Source organism: Capricornis sumatraensis, chromosome 6 (assembly GCF_032405125.1).
Source record: "Capricornis sumatraensis isolate serow.1 chromosome 6, serow.2, whole genome shotgun sequence".
NCBI classification, from domain to species: Eukaryota; Metazoa; Chordata; class Mammalia; order Artiodactyla; family Bovidae; genus Capricornis; species Capricornis sumatraensis.
Window position 1 is genome coordinate 25,523,490 of NC_091074.1, and position 20,092 is coordinate 25,543,581.

The window sequence follows — 20,092 nt, forward strand, 5'->3', positions numbered from 1 at the left end:
CTGGAGTGGGGTACTAATGCCTTCTCCGTGTACAAATTCTTAAAACACATTAAAAACAAATTGTCCATGTGATGATGATAATGAGTTTCTCCTAAATTTGCCTCATTGTTGTTGAGTCAAACAAAAATTGAAAGACAAAGGAAATCGGAAGATCAAACAATATACCTTCAGCTTACTGTGTATTGTATACTGACAAAGATTGAAAAACAGTATCAACAAGGCAAAAAGCTATTGTAACGCTCCATCTATGGTTCTTTGTATATGGAAACATACAACAAAAGTCCTCACACACCGCTCAACCGCGCTCAAACTCTACAGCCAACCTCCGCAGTAGGCGGAGGCAGCTTGATTGGCCCCCACCCCGCCTTCAGAAACGACTTTAGACGTTTGCGGCGCGACCGGAAGTGACGTCAAGCTGCGACGCCAGCTCCTGCAGCTCGCCGCTGCAGGAGGCTTTTGGTCCATCAGGAGACGGGTTCTTTCACCGGATGGTTGCTGGAGTGGGATCATGACGGGGAAGAAGTCTTCCAGGGAGAAGCGGCGCAAACGAAGCGGTCAGGAGGCGGCGGCGGCCCTCGCAGCGCCGGACCTGGTCCCCGCCGTAGGCAGCAGTGGCAGTGGAAGCACCAGCGGCTGCGGGAGCGCAAGCGGTTGCGGAAGCGTCACCTGCTGTGGGAACACTAGCGTGAGTGGAAGTGTCACCGGCGGTGGGAGCGGCGGCAGCTGCTGGGGTGGCAGCAGCGTGGAGCGCGGTGAGCGTCGGAAGCGGAGAAGCACTGACTCATCTTCCAGCGTCTCCGGCTCCCTGCAGCAGGTGCGTGCGCGTCTTTCTCGTCGCTTCTCGAAGCGGCCGCGGTTTCAGAAGGCGGGCGAAGAGCAGAATGTGACTGCGGGATGCGGAGCCTGCTGTCGCTCCTGTTAAGGCTGCGGCCTTACGGGATCCAGTGTCTGAAGTTCACGTTCCTAAGTTCCCTTGAACCCCACACTCCCACGACTTGAACTTAAAAATTTCTGGGTTTGCTGATCGTCTGATGATTGCCTTTAGCTCCTTCCACTCCTGTGGTCACCTTAGTCTCCCTGAGAAGTCTGGGTCAGGAACTAGCCTTCAGTGCCCTTGCAAGCCCCGCTTTACTTCTCATCTACTTTATACAAGTTGAGAAAATTGAGGGGCAAAGAGATTAAGGAAGTTTACTGGTAGTTACCAATTTGTTAATACCTACATTGGAATCCAATATCTGATTATAAAAGCCCTCTTTACTGTGGTACATGTACACACGGAATATTACTCAGCTATTAAAAGGAATACATTTGAATCAGTTCTAATGAAGTGGATGAAACTGGAGCCTATTGTATAGAGCGAAGTAAGTCAGAAAGAGAACACCAATACAGTGTATTAACACATATATATGGAATTTGGAAAGATGGTAACGATGACCCTATATGTGAGACAGCAAAAGAGACACAGATGTAAAGACTCTGTGGGAGAAGGCGAGGGTGGGATGATTTGAGAGAATAGCATTGAAACATGTATATTGTCATATGTGAAATAGATCGCCAGTCCAGGTTCCACGCATGAGGCAGGGTGTTCAGGGCTGCTGCACTGGGATGACCCTGAGGGATGGGGTGGGGAGGGAGGTGGGAGGGAGGATCAGGATGGGGAACACATGTACACCCATGGCTGATTCATGTGAATGTATGGCAAAAACCACCACAATATTGTGAAGTAATTAGCCTCCAATTAAAATAAGTTAAAAAACAAAACGAAATAACACCCCTCTTTATGTGCCTTCAACCTGGCAAAATAATGCCGTTTAAAAAAAAAAAAGTTTGCTCACATTATAAAACAGATGCAGGAAAAAAATAACACAAAAAAAAACCAGTTGCAGGACTGCATGCTTTAAATATATACAACACACATGACGGGAAATGGAAGGCTTTCTTTATGCTTCCTCATTAATTGTTTGATACGCAGCCCCTTCATTGACTCGTCAGCCTTGATATTTCTTATTTTTTTGTTATTTTGCATTATCTAAGGCTTTTTTCTTTTCTTTTTTTTTTTTTTTCAATCATTTAGTGTGGTGTTGAACACAGGCATTCATAGCAGGCATTCTTTTCCCATTCCTTTTTGTAGTAGAAACGGTTTTTAACTTTTATATCAGTAAATCTATTTGTCATAGGTTCTGAAAGATATCTGATCAAATTAAGGAAATTTTTAATTCTGGCTTTTCCGAGATTTTGTGGAGTCTTATCAGTTACCTTTGGGGCATTCTGTTGAGGGGTCATACAGTTTTCTTTCTTTAATCTGATAATGTAATTTTATTGATAAATTGTCCTTGCTTTTTGAGATAAATCCTATTTGATTTGTTGATTTGGTTGTTCTACTCGACTGTAATTCAGTATTTTTATTAAATACGTTTGTGTTTATGTTAAGTTAAATCAGATTATGGTTTTTATTTTTGTAGTTACCCTGTTTTGTTTTAGTATTGGGCTATGGATTGAGTTGGGAAAACTTAACATTTTTTTTTTTCCCACGTATTCCAGAGTAGTTTATACCTTTCTTTCAAGGGTGTACTTGACTGTTGGACCATACAGCTGTTTGGGTATGGGGGATTTTTCTAGGGGTAGTGTATTTTTCCTTAATGCCTCTCACCTTTTTTTCTCCCCCACTTTCTTTGATAGTTATAGATATATTCAGTTTTCCTATTCCTTCTAGATTTAGTTTTGGATCAGTTCAGTTCAGTCACTCAGTTGTGTCCGACTCTTTGTGACCCCATGGACTGCAGCATGCCAGGCTTCCCTTTCCATCACCAACTCCCAGAGCTTGCTCAAACTCATGTCCATCTAGTTGGTGATGCCATCCAACTGTCTCATCCTCTGTCATCCCCTTCTCCTGCCTTCAATTTTTCCCAGTGTCAGGGTCTTTTCCAGTGAATCAGTTCTTCACTTCAAGTGGCCAAAGTATTGGAGTTTCAGCTTCAACATCAGTCCTTCCAATGAATATTTGGGACTGATTTCCTTCAGGATTGACTGGTTGGATCTCCTTGTAATCCAAGGGACTCTCAAGAGTCTTCTCCAGCACCACAGTTCAAAAGCATCAGTTCTTCGGCGCTCAGCTTTCTTCACAGTCCAACTCTCACATCCATACATGACCACTGGAAAAACCATAGCCTTGACTAGATGGACCTTTGTTAGCAAAGTAATGTCTCTGCTTTTTAATATGCTGTCTAGGTTTGTCATAGCTTTTCTTCCAAGGAGCAAGCATCGTCTGATTTCATTCTTGGATATCACCATTCTTATCTTAAATAGTTTGCATATTTTTGGTACTCTGTTATTATGAAAAGACCAGTAATAAGGATTGTGTAAGCATTTGCATACAGAACTAAACTGTATTTTTATGAGAAGTACTTCACTGGGAGGTCTTACAAATAGGGAGGATGATTATGTGTGCCTTTTATAAAATCCATTTTGGTGACAGTATACAAAACAGATTGGCGAAACCTTTGATTAGATATAGGGAGTCCAGTGTGTGTGAACTCAGTCACTCAGTCCTGTCTGACTCTTTGTGGCCAGGGACTGTAGTCCACCAGGCTCCTCTGTGCATGGATTTCTGCAGGCAAGAATACGGGAGTGGCTTGCCATTTCCTACTCCAGGGGAATCTTCTCCATATGGGGATCGAACCTGCGTCTCTTGGCAGGCAGGTTTTTTACCACTCATGCCACCTGGAGGTAATCTAGGCAAAGAGGATGTTGCCTTGGATCAGCATTCTGGCAGTAGACTTGAGAGACTGGATAGATTTGGAAAATAGGAGGCAAAGTTGATTGAATTGTCTTAAATTACTTGCTGGCTTTGAATATGATTGGATATTTAACAGTTTTAAAAATGACAGTAGCTTCTGGTAAGCAGTGGTACTTTATTATATATGTGATTTGTAACATTTTGCTGCTATCCTATTTCTTCTTAAGAATTAAGAATGACCATACATACATAAAATTCTTGGGTGAATGGTCTACTGGAGAAGTATCGTATTCTTCAGAAGTCTGAAATTGTAGAAAATTATTCAATATTGAGTATATTTTCATTTGTGTGTTGTAAGATACTATTATTTCTTCACTTTTTATCAATTTGCTGATGATTACAGCCTGGAGAGTAATGTCAAAGAATACTGAGCAATTAAATAGTCTTTTTTGTGGTTTTAAATAACTGATTTATGCAACCAAAGAATTTGAAAATGTTTAGTAAAGATTTTATTAAATGATGTATGATGTTATAGACATATTTTTATTGTTTAATGGTTCTTTATGTCTTTTAATTTTAGGAGGCCAAATATCTTTTGCCACCTCTGGAAAAAGAGCTATTCTTGGCAGAGCACAGTGACCTTGAAGAAGGTGGATTAGACCTGACTGTGGCGTTAAAACCAGTTAGTTTCTATATATCAGACAAAAAAGAAATGCTTCGACAGTGTTTCTGTATCATAGGAGAGAAGAAGTTACAGAAGATGCTTCCTGATGTGTTAAAGGTACTTCATGACATACATTAGCAGGTTCCCCACTATATAGAAATATACAAAAACTTTCTTTGTAGCAGTCATTTTACTTAATGGAAATTATAATTGTATGTTTTCAACTAAGCTACTTCAAAAAGATATAGGGATTTTGCAGAACCATAATGGCTTTGTGTCTTGAAAAATTTGCCAGAAAGAAATGGGACACTTAACTGTATTTAGGTAAGGAATTTTTTGACCTTCTGGGAATAATTCTATTAAATATTGGCAATTTAAGTAACTAGATTAGATATACACTGATTCTTTTGCTTTAAGAAGTAGTATACTGCTGTGTAACAGTATGTAATAAAGGAAAGAAAGTGAAAGTGTTAGTCACTCTCATGTCAGACTCTTTGTGGCTGCTCTCTCCATGGAATTCTCCCAGCAAGAATAGTGGAGTGGGTTGCCATTTCCTTCTCCAGGGGCTCTTACCGATCCAGGGATTGAAACCTGGGTCTTCCACGTTGCAGGCAGACTCTACCAACTGAGTCACCAGGGAAGACCACAGTATGCAATGATAGTTGGTAATAGCCTGTATTTCATTAAAGTCTTAAATGTTTTTGTATGTTTATTTCTGAAAATTACTCAGAAACATATGTGGTGTTGTAATTTTACTGATATGGAAAAAAGACTTAGGCAAGTTAAACCCAACAGCATATATATCTAAGATGAACGGAGCCAGGGCTAGAATATTTAAGCCTTTAGTGGTATTCGCCTAACATAAATAGGAGAAGATTCTTGAGAGTCCCTTGGACTGCAAGGAGATCCAACCAGTCCATCCTAAAGGACATCAGTCCTGAATATTCATTGGAAGGACTGATGCTGAAGCTGAAACTTCAATACTTTGGCCACCTGATGTGAAGAGCTGACTCATTTAAAAAGACCCTGATGCTAGGAAAGATTGAGGAGAAGGGGACGACAGAGGATGAGATGGTTGGATGGCATCACCAACTCAACGGACATGGGTTTGGGTGAACTCTGGGAGTTGGTGATGGACAGGGAGGCCTGGCGTGCTGTGGTTTATGGGGTCGCAAAGAGTCGGACACGACTGAGCGACTGAACTGAACTGAAATAGGCTACTATTAACAATATCTGGGCACCTGACTCACTCTTTAGTTTGTTCTTTCATAGTTAACATGACTTTATATGTTCCAATTAAAACTATAAATTATAATGTTTGCATGTTAACTGGCAGGTCTTCAGATTTTATCGCATAAAAAAGATTTATGTGACTTTTCATTGGTTTGACTGCACAACTTTGCTAAGCAAGACTTTTTTTTAATGCTTGCTGTTTTCTAGTTTACTTTGGTGCTGTAGTATATAAATGCATTTTTTAAAATATCATTTTCTTTAGAACTGTTCAATAGAAGAAATTAAAAGACTTTGCCAGGAACAGCTAGAGCTCCTGTCTGAAAAAAAAATTTTGAAGATTCTTGAGGGTAAGAATGCATATTTCCACCTTCTGGTAACTTAGTATAGATAGTTAATACTATATTTAGCATAAATCATGAGGTATTTTTACTTGACTTCAGCTTTATTTTTAGTCATTAATTAATATTTTTACTTCTCTTTATAGAAAATTATAGTTTATATCATAGAATAGCATCTCAGGAATGGACTTTTTGATGTATGTGTGGTTTTTCCAAATCAGTTATGTAGGTAAGAACATTGAAGTTTGTGTGAAAAAAGTTTATCCAAAATTCTATAAAAAATTATTAAGAAGGCAAAGACTTCTCTTAAGATATTTTTTAGTTTTTTGCTTTCTCACTGCTTCTAATTATCCATTGAGTACCATTTCTGCTCTGCTGCTAAGTCACTTCAGTTGTGTCTGACTCTGTGCGACCCCATAGATGGCAGCCCACCAGGCTCCCCCGTCCCTGGGAGTCTCCAGGCAAGAACACTGGAGTGGGTTGCCATTTCCTTCTCCAATGCATGAAAGTGAAAAATGAAAGTGAAGTCGCTCAGTCGTGTCCGACTCCTAGCGACCTCATGGACTGCAGCCTACCAGGCTCCTCTGTCCATAGGATTTTCCAGGCAAGAGTACTGGAGTGGGTTGCCATTGCCTACTCTAATAAGAGCCAAATGCAGAGTTAGAATAATTTCTTGCAAATTCTGACCTTTGTCTAACTGCCTAAAGTAAGACGACTCTTTGCCATACATTACCTGTAGAATTTTGGATTTTTAAGCTGCTTTTTTTTGACTCTATAAGGATTTTAGTATTAGCGTTACAAGAGAAGGAACAAAAAAATGGAGACTTTCAATTTCTAGAGATAACACCTCTTTAAAATGTAAAATGGTTTAATGGAATCTGTAATTGGTAAAAGATGTGTACATGTGTGTATAGTCTGTAAGTATATATATACATATATATATACACATTCTCATTTATATACATTTTATGCATTTATAGAATAGATAATAGGACAGATACCCAAAAAGGCATTTTAAATGTAAGAATTAAAACTGTCATCTTTCAACAAGTGTCAAGTTTCTTAATCTTTCACTTTGTAGATGAAACTTTCTGTATAATGATACGTTGCTCTGACTTTTTGTCTTATAAGCGTGTTTTAAATTTTTTTTTTTAATGTCATTCACAAGGTGACAATGGTATGGACTCTGAAATGGAAGAAGAAGCAGATGATGGCTCTAAGACGGTATCTGATTTAGTTAATCAGTAAGTTAAAAGCATTCATTGTAATTTCAGAATTGCTTTGTTATTTCTGGTAATTTCTTACCTCAAGGATGTGATTGTTTTTCTATGTTATAGTTATATAAAGAGATTCAACAATGTTGGATTGATTTTTTTTTACTTGTAGTGATTGGTCCTTTTCATTTGTGAGGATGGAATTAATTGCTTTCAGGATTAAGATGATTTTATTAAATTACTACTCAGAAATAGGACTATAATAGTGCCAACACTGAAGCAGAATCACATCTCTCATTTGGAATTTGAATATATATACTACTACTGATACCCACTGTTTATTAAGTACTTACTGTAACAAACATGTTAGTAGTTTAGAAGACTTTATCTCACTGAATTCTTCTACATACCTCTTAATGTTTGGTGATAATAGCTTCTTTTCATGGATCAGATAATAAGCTGGTTCATTTGACGTCAGTTCAGTCACTCAGTGGTGTTCAACTCTTTGTGACCCCATGGACTGCAGCACGCCAGGTTTCCCTGTCCATCACCAACTCCCGAAGCTTGCTCAAACTTAAGTCCATCGAGTCGGTGATGCCATCCAACCATCTCATCCTCTGTCGTCCCCTTCTCTTGCCTTCAATCTTGCCCAGCAACAGGGTCTTTCCCAATGAGTCAGTTCTTTGTTTAATATAGGTACATTTAATTTGATTATTGTGATGATGGAGAATAGCTGAAGTTTTGGAATGTCAGCTAATGAAGAAGTGACATGCTAATTTTCTAGGCTATTCTGCTCTGCCATGGGCTCATTAAACTTTCACCCACTAATTTTATCACGTGTTCTGATTTTTGAGTAAAATGTTTTTTTTTGGTCATCACCAAAGACTGACTTGCATCTCTGTTTGCAAAGTTTGGCTATAGGCAGTAGCCCAAATAAAAACATAACCAGAGAGAGTGACATAAATCAGTAGCACATATTTAACCTGAAACCTGATTATATTCTCATTTCTAATACAGTGCTATTGGGTAAATATCACTGGAAAATGGCAATTTAATTTCATATTATAACTATAGAGAGCATCAGCTAATATGCTTATACTGAAGCACTGAAGAAACCATTGTATCTTGGCTGCCTCATAATTAGTAGATTTTTGGTCATCACATTCATCTTGCCTCGGAATGTCATAGGATGATTTATACTTACCCACAGACTATAAAACGTACACATTTCTACAGTCTTGTTATTGACTTCTTCAAAATGCTGCTGGGTGGGTTAGTCGCTTAGTCGTGTCCAACTCTTTGTGTCCCCACAAACTGTAGCCCCTCAGGCTCCTCTATCTGTGGGATTCTCCAGGCAAGAATACTGGAGTGGATTGCCAGTCCCTTCTCCAGACGATCTTCCTGATCCAGGGATCGAACTCAGGTCTCCTGCACTGCACGCAGATTCTTTACCATCTGAGCTATAAGGAAGATCTCAGCCAGGGTGAAAGTGAAGTCGCTCAGTCGTGTCCGCCTCTTTGCGACCCCATGGACTGTAGCCTACCAGACTCCTCCATCCATGGGATTTTCCAGGCAAGAGTACTGGAGTGGGGTGCTATTGCCTCCTCCTTTCTTCACAATACGTAGCTTTAAATTGCTTATATATATGCTAGTCTAGTTTAGATAGTTTAAGCCTGTCACTTTACTTTTAGTTTCTTAAATAATCTAAATTAATCATCTTGTTTCTTGATGCTTTTTACAGAGCATCAACTTTTGCTTGATTACTTTTGTTTTGCCTTTGTTTAAATGTGTTTATTTTTCCAATTTTTGAGGTATTTTCAAGGTTAAGTCCTTTTTTGTTCACACCCGAACACTACTGCTACTTTTCTATGTTAGAAGCTGTTTACTGCTAAGTCACTTCAGTCGTGTCCGACTCTGAGCGACCCCATAGACGGCAGCCCACCAGGCTCTCCTGTCCCTGGGATTCTCCAGGCAAGAACACTGGATTGGGTTGCCATTTCCTTCTCCAATGCATAAAAATGAAAGTGAAGTCGCTTAGTCGTGCCCGACTCTCAGCGACCCCATGGACTGCAGCCCACCAGGCTCCTCCGTCCATGGCATTTCCAGGCAAGAGTACTAGAGTGGGGTGCTATTGCCTTCTCCAAGAATCTGTTTAATGGATATCTAATTAGATTAGAAATCTGTTTCTTTTTTAAAAAATTACAACAAAGTACAGAATTTGACTTCTGAACTTTTCTAATGAAGAAAAAAGGTGATTAGATTCAAAGTGACTATTGTGGAGAACTGAGTTTTACAATGTTACCATGAGATGGGTCATGTTAGCTTTTAAATGCTGCAGTGAGTAGGTTAAGCAATCAGAAATATTACCCAAAATTGTCATTATAGCCACTTGTGGACCTGATAAGTGTCAGATCATTGAGATTCTTTTGAGTTATTTGAGTATATAGGCTTAAAAAAAATCATATTTGTAAGCTACAGGATGCCAAATAAATAATAATATTAGGAGCATTGTATGCCAGACACTGTTCTAACCACTTTACTTGCCTTCATTCACTCACTGGGTGTATATACTAGCCTTGTGAGTTAGGTGGTATTAGTATCATCATTTTACAGATGGACAGATAAGGCCTAGAAAGATTTATGTGCCTGAGATCACACAAATGAATGTGGAAGTAGAAGGAATGTTAGTTATGAAGAGACTATAAGTGTTTATGTAAATAGACCTGGCTTTAAAACACTTAACTTTCTCTAAAATCACCTTGTACCTTTGTAAAATATGGGTAATACTTGGCCCCAATAGGATTATTGGGATAAATGGTAGTGGAGTGGTAAAGAATCCACCTACCAGTGCAGGAGATGCAGGTTTAATCCCTGGGTCAGGAAGATCCCCTAGAGTAGGAAAGCAATACTGAAGCAATCTGAAGTATTCTTGCCTGGAGAATTCCATGAACAGAGGAGCCTGGCAGGCCATGATCTATATGGTCACAAAGAGTCAGACATGGCTGGCAACACTAATGTGACTTGTTTGTTATTTTTAAGAAATGTTTACTGTTTTGTTACTAATCGTAGTTATGAATAGGGAGATAAACTGCACTGTGAAGCAGTGAAATAGGACAGGGAAATAATGTGGGAAAATGTTGACCTTAGCCCACATTGCTGACTTGACAATTTGCTGCTTGCTTTGTGCTCAGAGGTCAGTGCAGTCCTGTTACTTTCTGTTGAGTTGGACTGAACCTGGTGGGCATGCTCATATAAACTTAATTGCAGTGCTTCAGCAGAGGGTTAAGTTAGTTAACATGTTTGGTACTTGGTGCTGAAAATTTTCATGTTTTTTATTACCTGCTGTTTTTTTCCTCTAATAGCTAACAGTAGTCTGACCTATCTGGATGCTGAGGGAACAGTTATGAGTAGGGAAAAACCTTCAAGGAATTCAGCGATTTGGGAAAGGAAAATAAGGCTGAGTACATTGAACAGGTAGCTTCTGTGGAACACAGGATTAATAGGCAATAGGAAAGGAAACTTTAGCAAAGTAATGATAACTCTCAAAGAAGTAGAGTTAGAACACAAATGTAGTTTCAGAAACTAAAACAATTCTGAGTTCCTAAATTTAGGAGACAAATTGATAAAGAGATTAGCCATGACTGGAGGCTACATCATTGTGCTAAGAAATTAAATTGAATAAATAAATACAGAATAGTAGAGAGAAACCACACACAGAAAGGGTAAATCCTTACGTATAACTCATGGTTACCTGGAAGACAGTTTTAGACCTATCTTGAAGATACTAGAAATCCTGAAAGAGAAACAAATAGCTAGAAAAGAATTAAAGAAATCATAGACTTAACATTCTTTGTTTAAAGACATAAGACTGTAAGGACAAGGATAACGATCTGGTTATGAGCTGAATTGTGTCCCTCCAAAATTCATACATGGAAGTCCCTAACCCTTAGCACTTCAGAACATAATCTCATTTGGAGATACGGTCTTTAAAGAGATGATTTGTTTGTTGTTTAGTCTCTGAGTCATCTCTCATTCTTTTCTGACCCCATGGACTATATAGCTCGCCAGGTTCCTCTGTCCATGAGATTCTCCAGACAAGAATAAGGGAATGGGTTTCCATTTCCTTCTCTGGGGGATCTTCCCCAGCCAAGGACTGAACCTGTGTGTCCTGCTTGGCAGGCAAATTCTTTACCACTGAGCCACCTGGGAAGCCCAAAGAGGTGATTAAGTCAGTCCAGTCTGATTCGTGTCCTTACAAGAAAAGGAAATTTGAGTGTACTCAGAGACACCAGGCCTGGGCACACACACAGCAGAGCCATGTGAAAGCTGTCTGCAAGTCAAGGAGAGGCCTCAGAGGAAACCGAACCTGCAGACACCTTGATCTTCAGCTTCCACCTTGGAGAACTGTGAGAATATATTTTTATTGCTTAAGCCCAGCCAGTCTTGGTATTTTGTTATGACAGCTCTAGCAGACAAATACAAACTTATAAATATATGTGTGTACGTGTGTGAATTTCCTGGTGAAATTTTTTCCCTGAACTTTTTATTTTGGAAAACTTCAAACTTCTATTTTGGAGAAGTTTAAACTTATGTAAAATTGAAAGAATGATATGATGGACATCCGTATACTTTCTACCTAGATTCAGCAACAGTAAGGTCTTGCCAGTTTTACTTTCTCTCTCTCCTTATATTTATCCTTTTTCCCCAGGAACCATTTGTATTAGGTTGCTAGAGCTGCCAGAACAGAGTACCAGAGACTGGCTGGCTTAAACAGCAGAAACTTATTTTCTCACCGTTCTGGAGGATGAAAGTCCAAGATCAGGGAACTGACAGGGTTCTTTTCTTTGAAGCTTCTCCCCTTGACTTGCATATGGCCGCCCTCTTGCTGCCTTTTCACTTGGTTGACTTCCGTTGTGTGTTTCCCTGTTGTCTCTCCCTGTGTGCTGTTCTCCCCTTATAAGGTCACCAGTCACACTGGGTTAGGGCCCACCATCATGGCCTTCAGTCCATTCAGTTCAATCCCTCAGTCGTGTCCGACTCTTTGCAACCCTGTGGACTGCAACACACCAGGCTTTCCTGTCCATCACCAACTCCTGGAGCTTGCTCAAACTCATGTCCATCAAGTTGGTAATGTCATCCAACCATCTCTTCCTCTGTCATCCCCTTCTCCTCCTGCCTTCAGTCTTTCCCAGCGTCAGGGTCTTTTCCAAGCAGTCAGTTCTTTGCATCAGGTGGCTAAAGTATTGGAATGTCAGCTTTAGCTTCAGTCCTTCCAGTGAATATTCAGGACTGTTTCCTTTAGGATTGACTGGTTCGATCTCATTGCAGTCCCAGGGACTCTCAAGAGTCTTCTCTAACACCATAGTTCAAAAGCATCAATTCTTCAGTGCTCAGCTTTCTTTATGGTCCAACTCTTATATGCATGCATGACTACCGGAAAAACCACAGCTTTCGCTAGACGGACCTTTGTTGGCAAAATGATGTCTCTGCTTTTTAATATGCAGTCTAGGTTTGTCATAACGTTTCTTCTTCCAAGGAGCAAGTGTCTTTTAATTTCATGGCTGCAGTCACCATCTGCAGTGATTTTGGAGCCCAAGAAAATAAAGTCTGTCACTGTTTCCATTGTTTCCTCATCTATGTGCAATGAAGTGATGAGACCAAATGCCATGATCTTCATTTTTTGAATGTTGAGTTTTAAGCCAGCTTTTTCACTCTCCTCTTTCACTTCCTTCAAGAGGCTCTTAAGTTTTTCTTTGCTTTCTGCCATAAGGGTGGTGGTATCTGCATATCTAAGGTTACTGGACTTACTTTAACTTAAATTAGCTTTTTAAAGGCCCTATTTCTAAAATGGTCACATTCTCAGGCACTAGAGTTAGGGTTTCACACACAAATTTTTTGTGAGGAAATAGTTTAGTTCATAACCTATTAAAAACTAAGTTTCAGATGTCATAACATTCCATGCCTAAACAATTCAGTGTGCACTTCTTAAAAATAAGGCCAATCATCACTCTTCAGAAATAATCAGTATTTCAAATAGTATCATTTATTACATTGTTCATATAAAATTTGCCCAATTACTAAAATAAATTTATAGCATATTTATTTATTTTAATTAATTACCTGGTTGATTCTGATCCAGAATCCAGTGGAATTCATGTGTGATGTTTGATTGTTAGTATTACAAAGTTTAAGTTTTCTTTTTGTTTATCTTTGGGTTTGTTGTTGTTTTGTTTTAATTTTGACTGTGCTGAGTCTTTGTTGCATCATGTGGGCTTTCTCTAATTGTGGCACACAGACTGCTCTTCTGGCACACGGGCTCTAGAGCATGTGGGCTCAGCAGTTGCAGGTGCATGGGCTACTCTGGTTGTGGTGCACCTGCTTAGTTGCCCTGTGACATGTGGGATTTTAGTTCTCAGATCAGGGATTGAACCTACACCCCCTGCATTGCAAGGTGGATTCTTAAATCAGTGGACCAGCAGGGAAGTCTGAAAGCTGAGTTTAAAGAGAAGATATAGATAGATAAAAGCTTAATGAATAGTCCAGGAACTTAGTTCACATCTTAAAGGAACTTAACAAACCAAAAGAAAGTAGAAAGAATTAACAGAGGTAAACATTAAAACTAAAGACATAGAAAATAAAAGGATAAATAAATTTATAAACTTGATTTTGTAAAGACAAGAAAATAAGATGAATTCTTCTTAGATCTGATTAAGGAAATAAGTCAAGAGCAATTAAAATCGAGATTAGGGAGGAAGAAGAGAGTCATGCATTTTATGAGTTTGAAAGAATAGAAACCGCATGCAGCATTGTATAAACAAATTTGAAGCTAGCAAATGGATATTCTATCAAAATACACATTAACCAAATTAACTTCTCCCTAAAATGGAATACCTGAAGAGATTAACAAGCAAGAAATTAGAAAGGTAAATAGAGATCTGTTGAAAAAGACAAGGTGAATCCACAGCATTATTTACAAGACTCAATACTTGTAACGTGTTTATAGCTAATAAAATGTCCAATGATGTTATCTGTTATTAATTTCAAATAGATTACACCTGTGCTACTTAAATTAGTCCGAGCCCTAGAAAAAGATGAAAAGATCTTCACTTTACTTTATGACTTCTCCATAGTTGTAATATCGCAAATTTCATACATAGTGTCAAAAAAAAGGTGGGCGGATTATAGGCCTTCTGACTTGTGAATATAGATGCAACAATTATAAGTACAACATTAGCATATAGAATCCAGCAGTATATTAGTGAATAATTATACTACTGACCAAGTATGATTTACTCTAGGAATTTATAGAAGACTTAATTAGAAAGTCTTTTAGTGTAATTCATTTCAATAAAGGAGAAAAGTTCAGATAAGTAGATGCTAAAAATGCCTTTGATAATACCCAGCAGTCATTTCTAATATAAGCTATAGGTAAAAAAGATATAGAAAACTATTCAGATACAGTAATGACCATTTGATCAGACTTAACCACTCACTTGGTGAACTAAATCGAGGAATCAGACAAGACCATTCGTTTTCAACATTTCTTGAAGGTTCAAGCAAATGCAGTTAGACTAGAAAAAAGCAAAAAGCCACACACATGCAACATGAGTGGTAGAAAGTAATTAACTTGTCAAAGGCAGCTAAAAAGATGAGATGATGGAGGCCCAGGGATTGGAGTGATATACTTTGAAGATGGAGAAAGGAGCCAAAAGCTAAGGAATGCAGGTAATCTTAAGCTGGAAAAGACAAGGAGATGGATTCTCCCCTGGAACCTGGAACTACCCTGGAACTACCTTGATTCTAGTGTCCCAAGACTCACTTGGGATTTCTGACCTCCAGAACTATAAGGTAGTGTAAGGTATGTTGTGTTAAGCCACTATTGCCTCTGTAATTTGTAACAGAGGCAATAGAAAACTAATGCAGGGTACTTGACATAAAGCCAGAGTTACAGATTGTTGCCTATAGCCATAGAGATATTTTGCTCAAAATTTAAATATTTAAAGTTTCAGACGGTTTCCAGCGTTTAAAATTCAGGTGATAGTTCACCAAAATTTGGATTTTTGAATTGCTTAAAAATCAGATCAGCTTTTCCTGAGGGGAGCAAAAAAAAAAAGAAAAATTAGAGCTGAATGTAGGTACTCTCTTTTTGTGTGGCATGTGTATGTTTCACTGTGCCACATAGTACTACATTTGCCTGTATGTTTAAAGTACAGAATGTCTAGAAAAGGAAGCTCTGGTTCAAGGGAAAATACATAAAGGCCAAAGGTTTGCCTTGGAACCAGTTCTGTCAGTTTTTCAGGGTCTTATCAACTGGGACACATACCTTTACCTCTTTATCCCTGTTTTGATGAACGCAAAGAACTTTAAATAGATCTGGATAAAGCAGTCTTTATTATTAAAAGCACACGGAAATTTTGATATTTTCTTTTAATGAGCAACTAACATGCTTTTGTTATAGTGCTTATGGCAAAGGAGATAGTATTAAGGATTCTTAGGATTGCCTAAGAAGCTATAAAATGACAACTTTCAATGGAGGTATTTATGTATATGGTATTTAATATGCTTTATGTGAATTTTCTCACAAACCATTAAAGTTTGAAAATACAGTACACATAGATGTTTATGCACAATTTAAAAAAATTTAAAATGAGATTTTCAGTTTTATATGATTCATATGTTTATAAAACAAACAGCTTTATATGTTTTAGTCTAAGGTCAGCTTTCAAATACGTTTTATTCCCCCCAAACTCTTGATTTCTGCTGCTTTTTGAAATTTTGATTGCTTACTCATACTTAATTTACAATAGTTCTCTTTCTTTCTTTCTTTCTTTTTTATGATAGTTCTTGTTTACTTTCAAAAGTAACAAAAAATAGTAGTTATAAGAAAATTTTGACAGTGCACTACTTTAAAACTTGAAATTAGTGAGTGTTATAACAATTTTAATAGAAATGAGATGTATTAACTATGAAGATAGGACATTTATAGTTTCTAAATACCTTCATTTTTAGAAAGGTGAGGGTTGAGATTGTCACTTTTGTTCACCTTAGGTGAATAAGTGAGCAATTTTATGTTATATTGAGATGGTGTAAAACCTTAGCATGTATCATTTTGAAGTGTTTTAAAACTTAGATATTGTCACAAGAGTTGCAATGCTACCAATTGCAAGTTGCTTACCAAGAACATCTGTTTTAAATAAATAAGATAATATGCCTGCATGCAGAGTGCTATCTTCATTTGGAAAAGAAGCTTTATTGTAGCTCAAGTAGCATTAAAAATGAGAACAGGTATTAACTTGGCATATACTGTGAGATGATTGCACTAAAGAGTATGTCTGTAATGAAATTTAAGTCTTGAATAGTGCAATAAAATAATCAGGATTGTGGTTTCACATAAAGATAAAAATGCAAGCACTTTAGGGAAATCTTAGCAATGTTTTAGTATTGTTCTCATAAATACTTTTATGAATTTTAAATTAATACACTTTCAATGAATGATATTGAGGGAAATGTCAGTGGAAATGAAGCTGTATCTCTCTATGGATAGTAAGCAGTGTTGAGATACGATCCCAGTTCTGGAAGGCAGAGAAGTTTAAAAACCCAGCTTCTCAAACTTAAGGTATACTGCAGAGTAGATTTGGTAGGAGTGTTCTGGAACTCTAGTCACTGCTCCTTAGCAGAGGATGGGCATGTTCTAAACTTCAGTTGCTGAATTCTAGTTCTGGATACTTAACTTTTTGAAAAAGTAAGATACTCCTAAACAGGTCTTAGGATAGGAGATTTTCCATTATACATATAATTTAACAACAACTAGAATTGTGTTTATGACCACTCTTGTATTGTGGCCCTGTAGTGATATGTGGTAGAACTCTGATGCTGTTTGTTGGTTGAATAAAAAAAAACATTAATTTTTCTTCTGTTTTTGGTAAAGGGAAAGCATCCATGCCCTTTTTGATGAAGTATAGCTATTTTGTGGGTTCAGCTCACTGTCCTTAGAGTACTCAGGGTTCGATTTGTTCCAATTCAGGTCACTTATATTCCTTGAATATGTATGTATAAGTAACTTTCCAAGGGGCAGGAATACTCAGCCAAATGCTCAACTCTCAATAAGTATCAATAAAACTGAACTTATTGGGAATAAAAGACTATTGCTTCATTAACTGCTATTATTAAGCTTCAGTGGGATAAAGTATTTGAATAAAGTTTATAGTGCTCTGAAAGTGAAAGTTGCTCAGTCGTGTCTGACTCTTTGCGACCCCATGGACTGTATACATGGCCAGAATACTGGAGTGGGTAGCCTTTCCTTTCTGCAGGGGATCTTCCCAACCCAGATCTCCCACATTGCAGGCAGATTCTTTACTGTCTGCGCCACCAAGGAAGCCCACAGTGCTTTGGAGCATTGAATTAATGGGCAGCATGAATCTACAGTACATGATTAAGTGAACATTTTTATCAGTGGATACAAAAAAGGCATCAAGTAAACCCAAGACCAAGCCTTATTAGGAATAATACCTTAAGAAATTGACCTGTGATTCATCAAACTCACATAAACTGCTCTGGAATGTATGAAGTTATTTTGTAACAGTTATTTGACTATTTATTTGTTTATTTAACTCTACCTTGAATACCTATTATTCAGTATGTTCCCTCCCATATTATTGGAAACCTCCTCCTTCAACTTCTGCCAACTTGATAACTTTGAAGCAAATCTTGATCCAGTTCTTTTAAAATATTTAGCAGATGGCCATCTCTCTGAAATCTTTGTATATATTCCTTGGAATGGGAAGGCCTGAGCTTCTCAGAGGTCCTGGATAGGCTTGAATTGTAACTGTTTTCCATTGGGGAATTTTGAGGGTCTTCAGAAGCATTTCTGATTTTGTAAGTGTCTACACACAAAAGAATTGTATTCTTTGTGTTATAGAAACCTAAGTTTTAAACTATATCTGTTATTTTTTCATCAGTCATTTTAGTGCCTCATCTTGCTGCTCAAGCACTGGATTAGATGTAAGCAAGTAGTTTTCCTATTCTCTGCTCTTTAATTGTCAACTTTTTAAAAAAATTTAAGATTTTCTTAATCACTTACCTAAATCTTTGTATTAATTGTCTTTTCCATTTCACTTGAAAAATAAATCTACTGATGTTCAGTGCACTAAACTGGTTTGTTAATGCCTATTCTTTATGCCAGTGCACTTTTCCCACCATTTGAAGGTTTTACTTTACCAAGAGTCACTCATATTTATTTCCAATACAATTACTGTAATTTTATAATATAGTTAAATATAAAAACTGATGAAATAGCAGTATGAAAAGATCAGTTGATCACATTGATTGCTTTGGAAAAATTCAAAGTATGGTTAGCTGTGGGATAACAGCAGTAAAAGTTTGGGTGGCATTGTGTATATATGTATACACAAAGGGTTATCTTTTTCTGCACTCAGAGTTTTCTGTTTTAAATAAGCCAAAAGCAGAGATGTAGACAATGGCTTATGTGAGTAGGATGAGCCTGAACTCTTTTCTGTGGATTCTTATCCAAAGATTGGTGAATGAAGATGCATTCCTGTTTTATGTTAACCTAAGATGCTTAAATTATATATGTAACTTTTAAGCGTTTCCCTGTGTAAATTTTTTCTTTTCCAGTAAAGTGATACCACCTGTCTGAGTTAGAAAAAAGTGATTTCACTGTATTAGATTGTTTTTACTCTTTTATTATGAAAAGTGTCATCTATCTAGAAAAGTAGAGAGACTAGTATAATGAAACCCCCAAATAACTATTTCCTAGACGTAACAGTTATTACCACTTTTCATATTTGTTTCATCTGTTTTCTTGAAGTACTGTAAAGTAGGTTGATTCTAAATGTTTATGTTTGAAATTTCAGAGAATAAGGACATTTTCCCACATAGCCATGTGTCTTGTGTCTGTTATTTAACAGCTTGTTTATTTGAATGGTAAATACATGCACTTGTACATAGTATAATTTTTAAAAGTATACAGTGAGAATTAGTCTCACTCTTTTTTTTCTTTCCCATTCTGAATGCCTTCCTATAGGCAGCCACAATAAACCAGTTTCTTGTATATCCTCCCCAAGGTACTCTGTACATTTATAAATGTATAAGTGTATATATATTTTTTCTTCTCACATAAATTGTAGCATACTATGCAAATGGTTCCGTACCTTTTTTCATTAAGTCTTTTCCATTTAATAGTATGCCTTTTCTTTTCTTTTGTTTTACTTAGTGCATATAAGGCTTACTGTACGTGTGTGTGTGTCTGTGTGTGTATACATACATATATATACATATATACATACATGTATATATGTATACACACATGCATCTGTGTACTATTCCATTATTGGATATAGCAAAAGTTTATCAATGGACATTTAAGTGTTTACTATCTTTTGTTACTGCATATGGTATGAATATATCTCTATGTAAGTAATCATGTTTTTCAGTGATTATATAAATACCTATAAATTAATTGTTGGATTAGATGCTTGGGCATTTGAAACTTTAAAAGGTAACTGCCATAATTGACTTCACAGAGTTTAAACTGATTTATACCTGTCCCCACAGATGTGGAGTATGTGTTTTCATATACTTCAGCTAATATGTTATCTGACATTTTGATGGTTGTTCCTCTGTTAGGTAAAATTCTCACCAATACCAACGCTGCACTGGGGATTTTAATCTACAATCTCATGAAATGAAGTGAAAGTCACTCACTTGTGTCCGACTCTTAACGGCCCCATGGACTATACAGTCCATGGAATTCTCCAGGCCAGAATACTGGAGTGGGTAGCCTTTCCCTTCTCCAGGGGATTTTCCCAACCCAGGGATCGAACCCTGGTGTCCCGCATTGCAGGCAGATTCTTTACCAGCTGAGCCACAAGGGAAACCCAAGAATGCT

At 37.6% G+C, this 20,092-nt stretch overlaps 1 protein-coding gene across 1 annotated transcript in view; it reads left to right on the forward strand.

The window, feature by feature from the left end:
• The first annotated feature begins 508 nt into the window (after nt 1–508).
• The window catches only part of CAAP1 (caspase activity and apoptosis inhibitor 1), a 76,845-nt gene continuing 57,261 nt past the window's right edge, over nt 509–20,092 (forward strand). Inside the window, exons 1-4 of the mRNA XM_068974395.1 lie at nt 509–814; nt 4,317–4,517; nt 5,896–5,980; nt 7,140–7,215. Of these exons, the coding sequence (XP_068830496.1) occupies nt 509–814; nt 4,317–4,517; nt 5,896–5,980; nt 7,140–7,215 (668 nt within the window). The remainder of the gene's footprint in view (nt 815–4,316; nt 4,518–5,895; nt 5,981–7,139; nt 7,216–20,092) is intronic.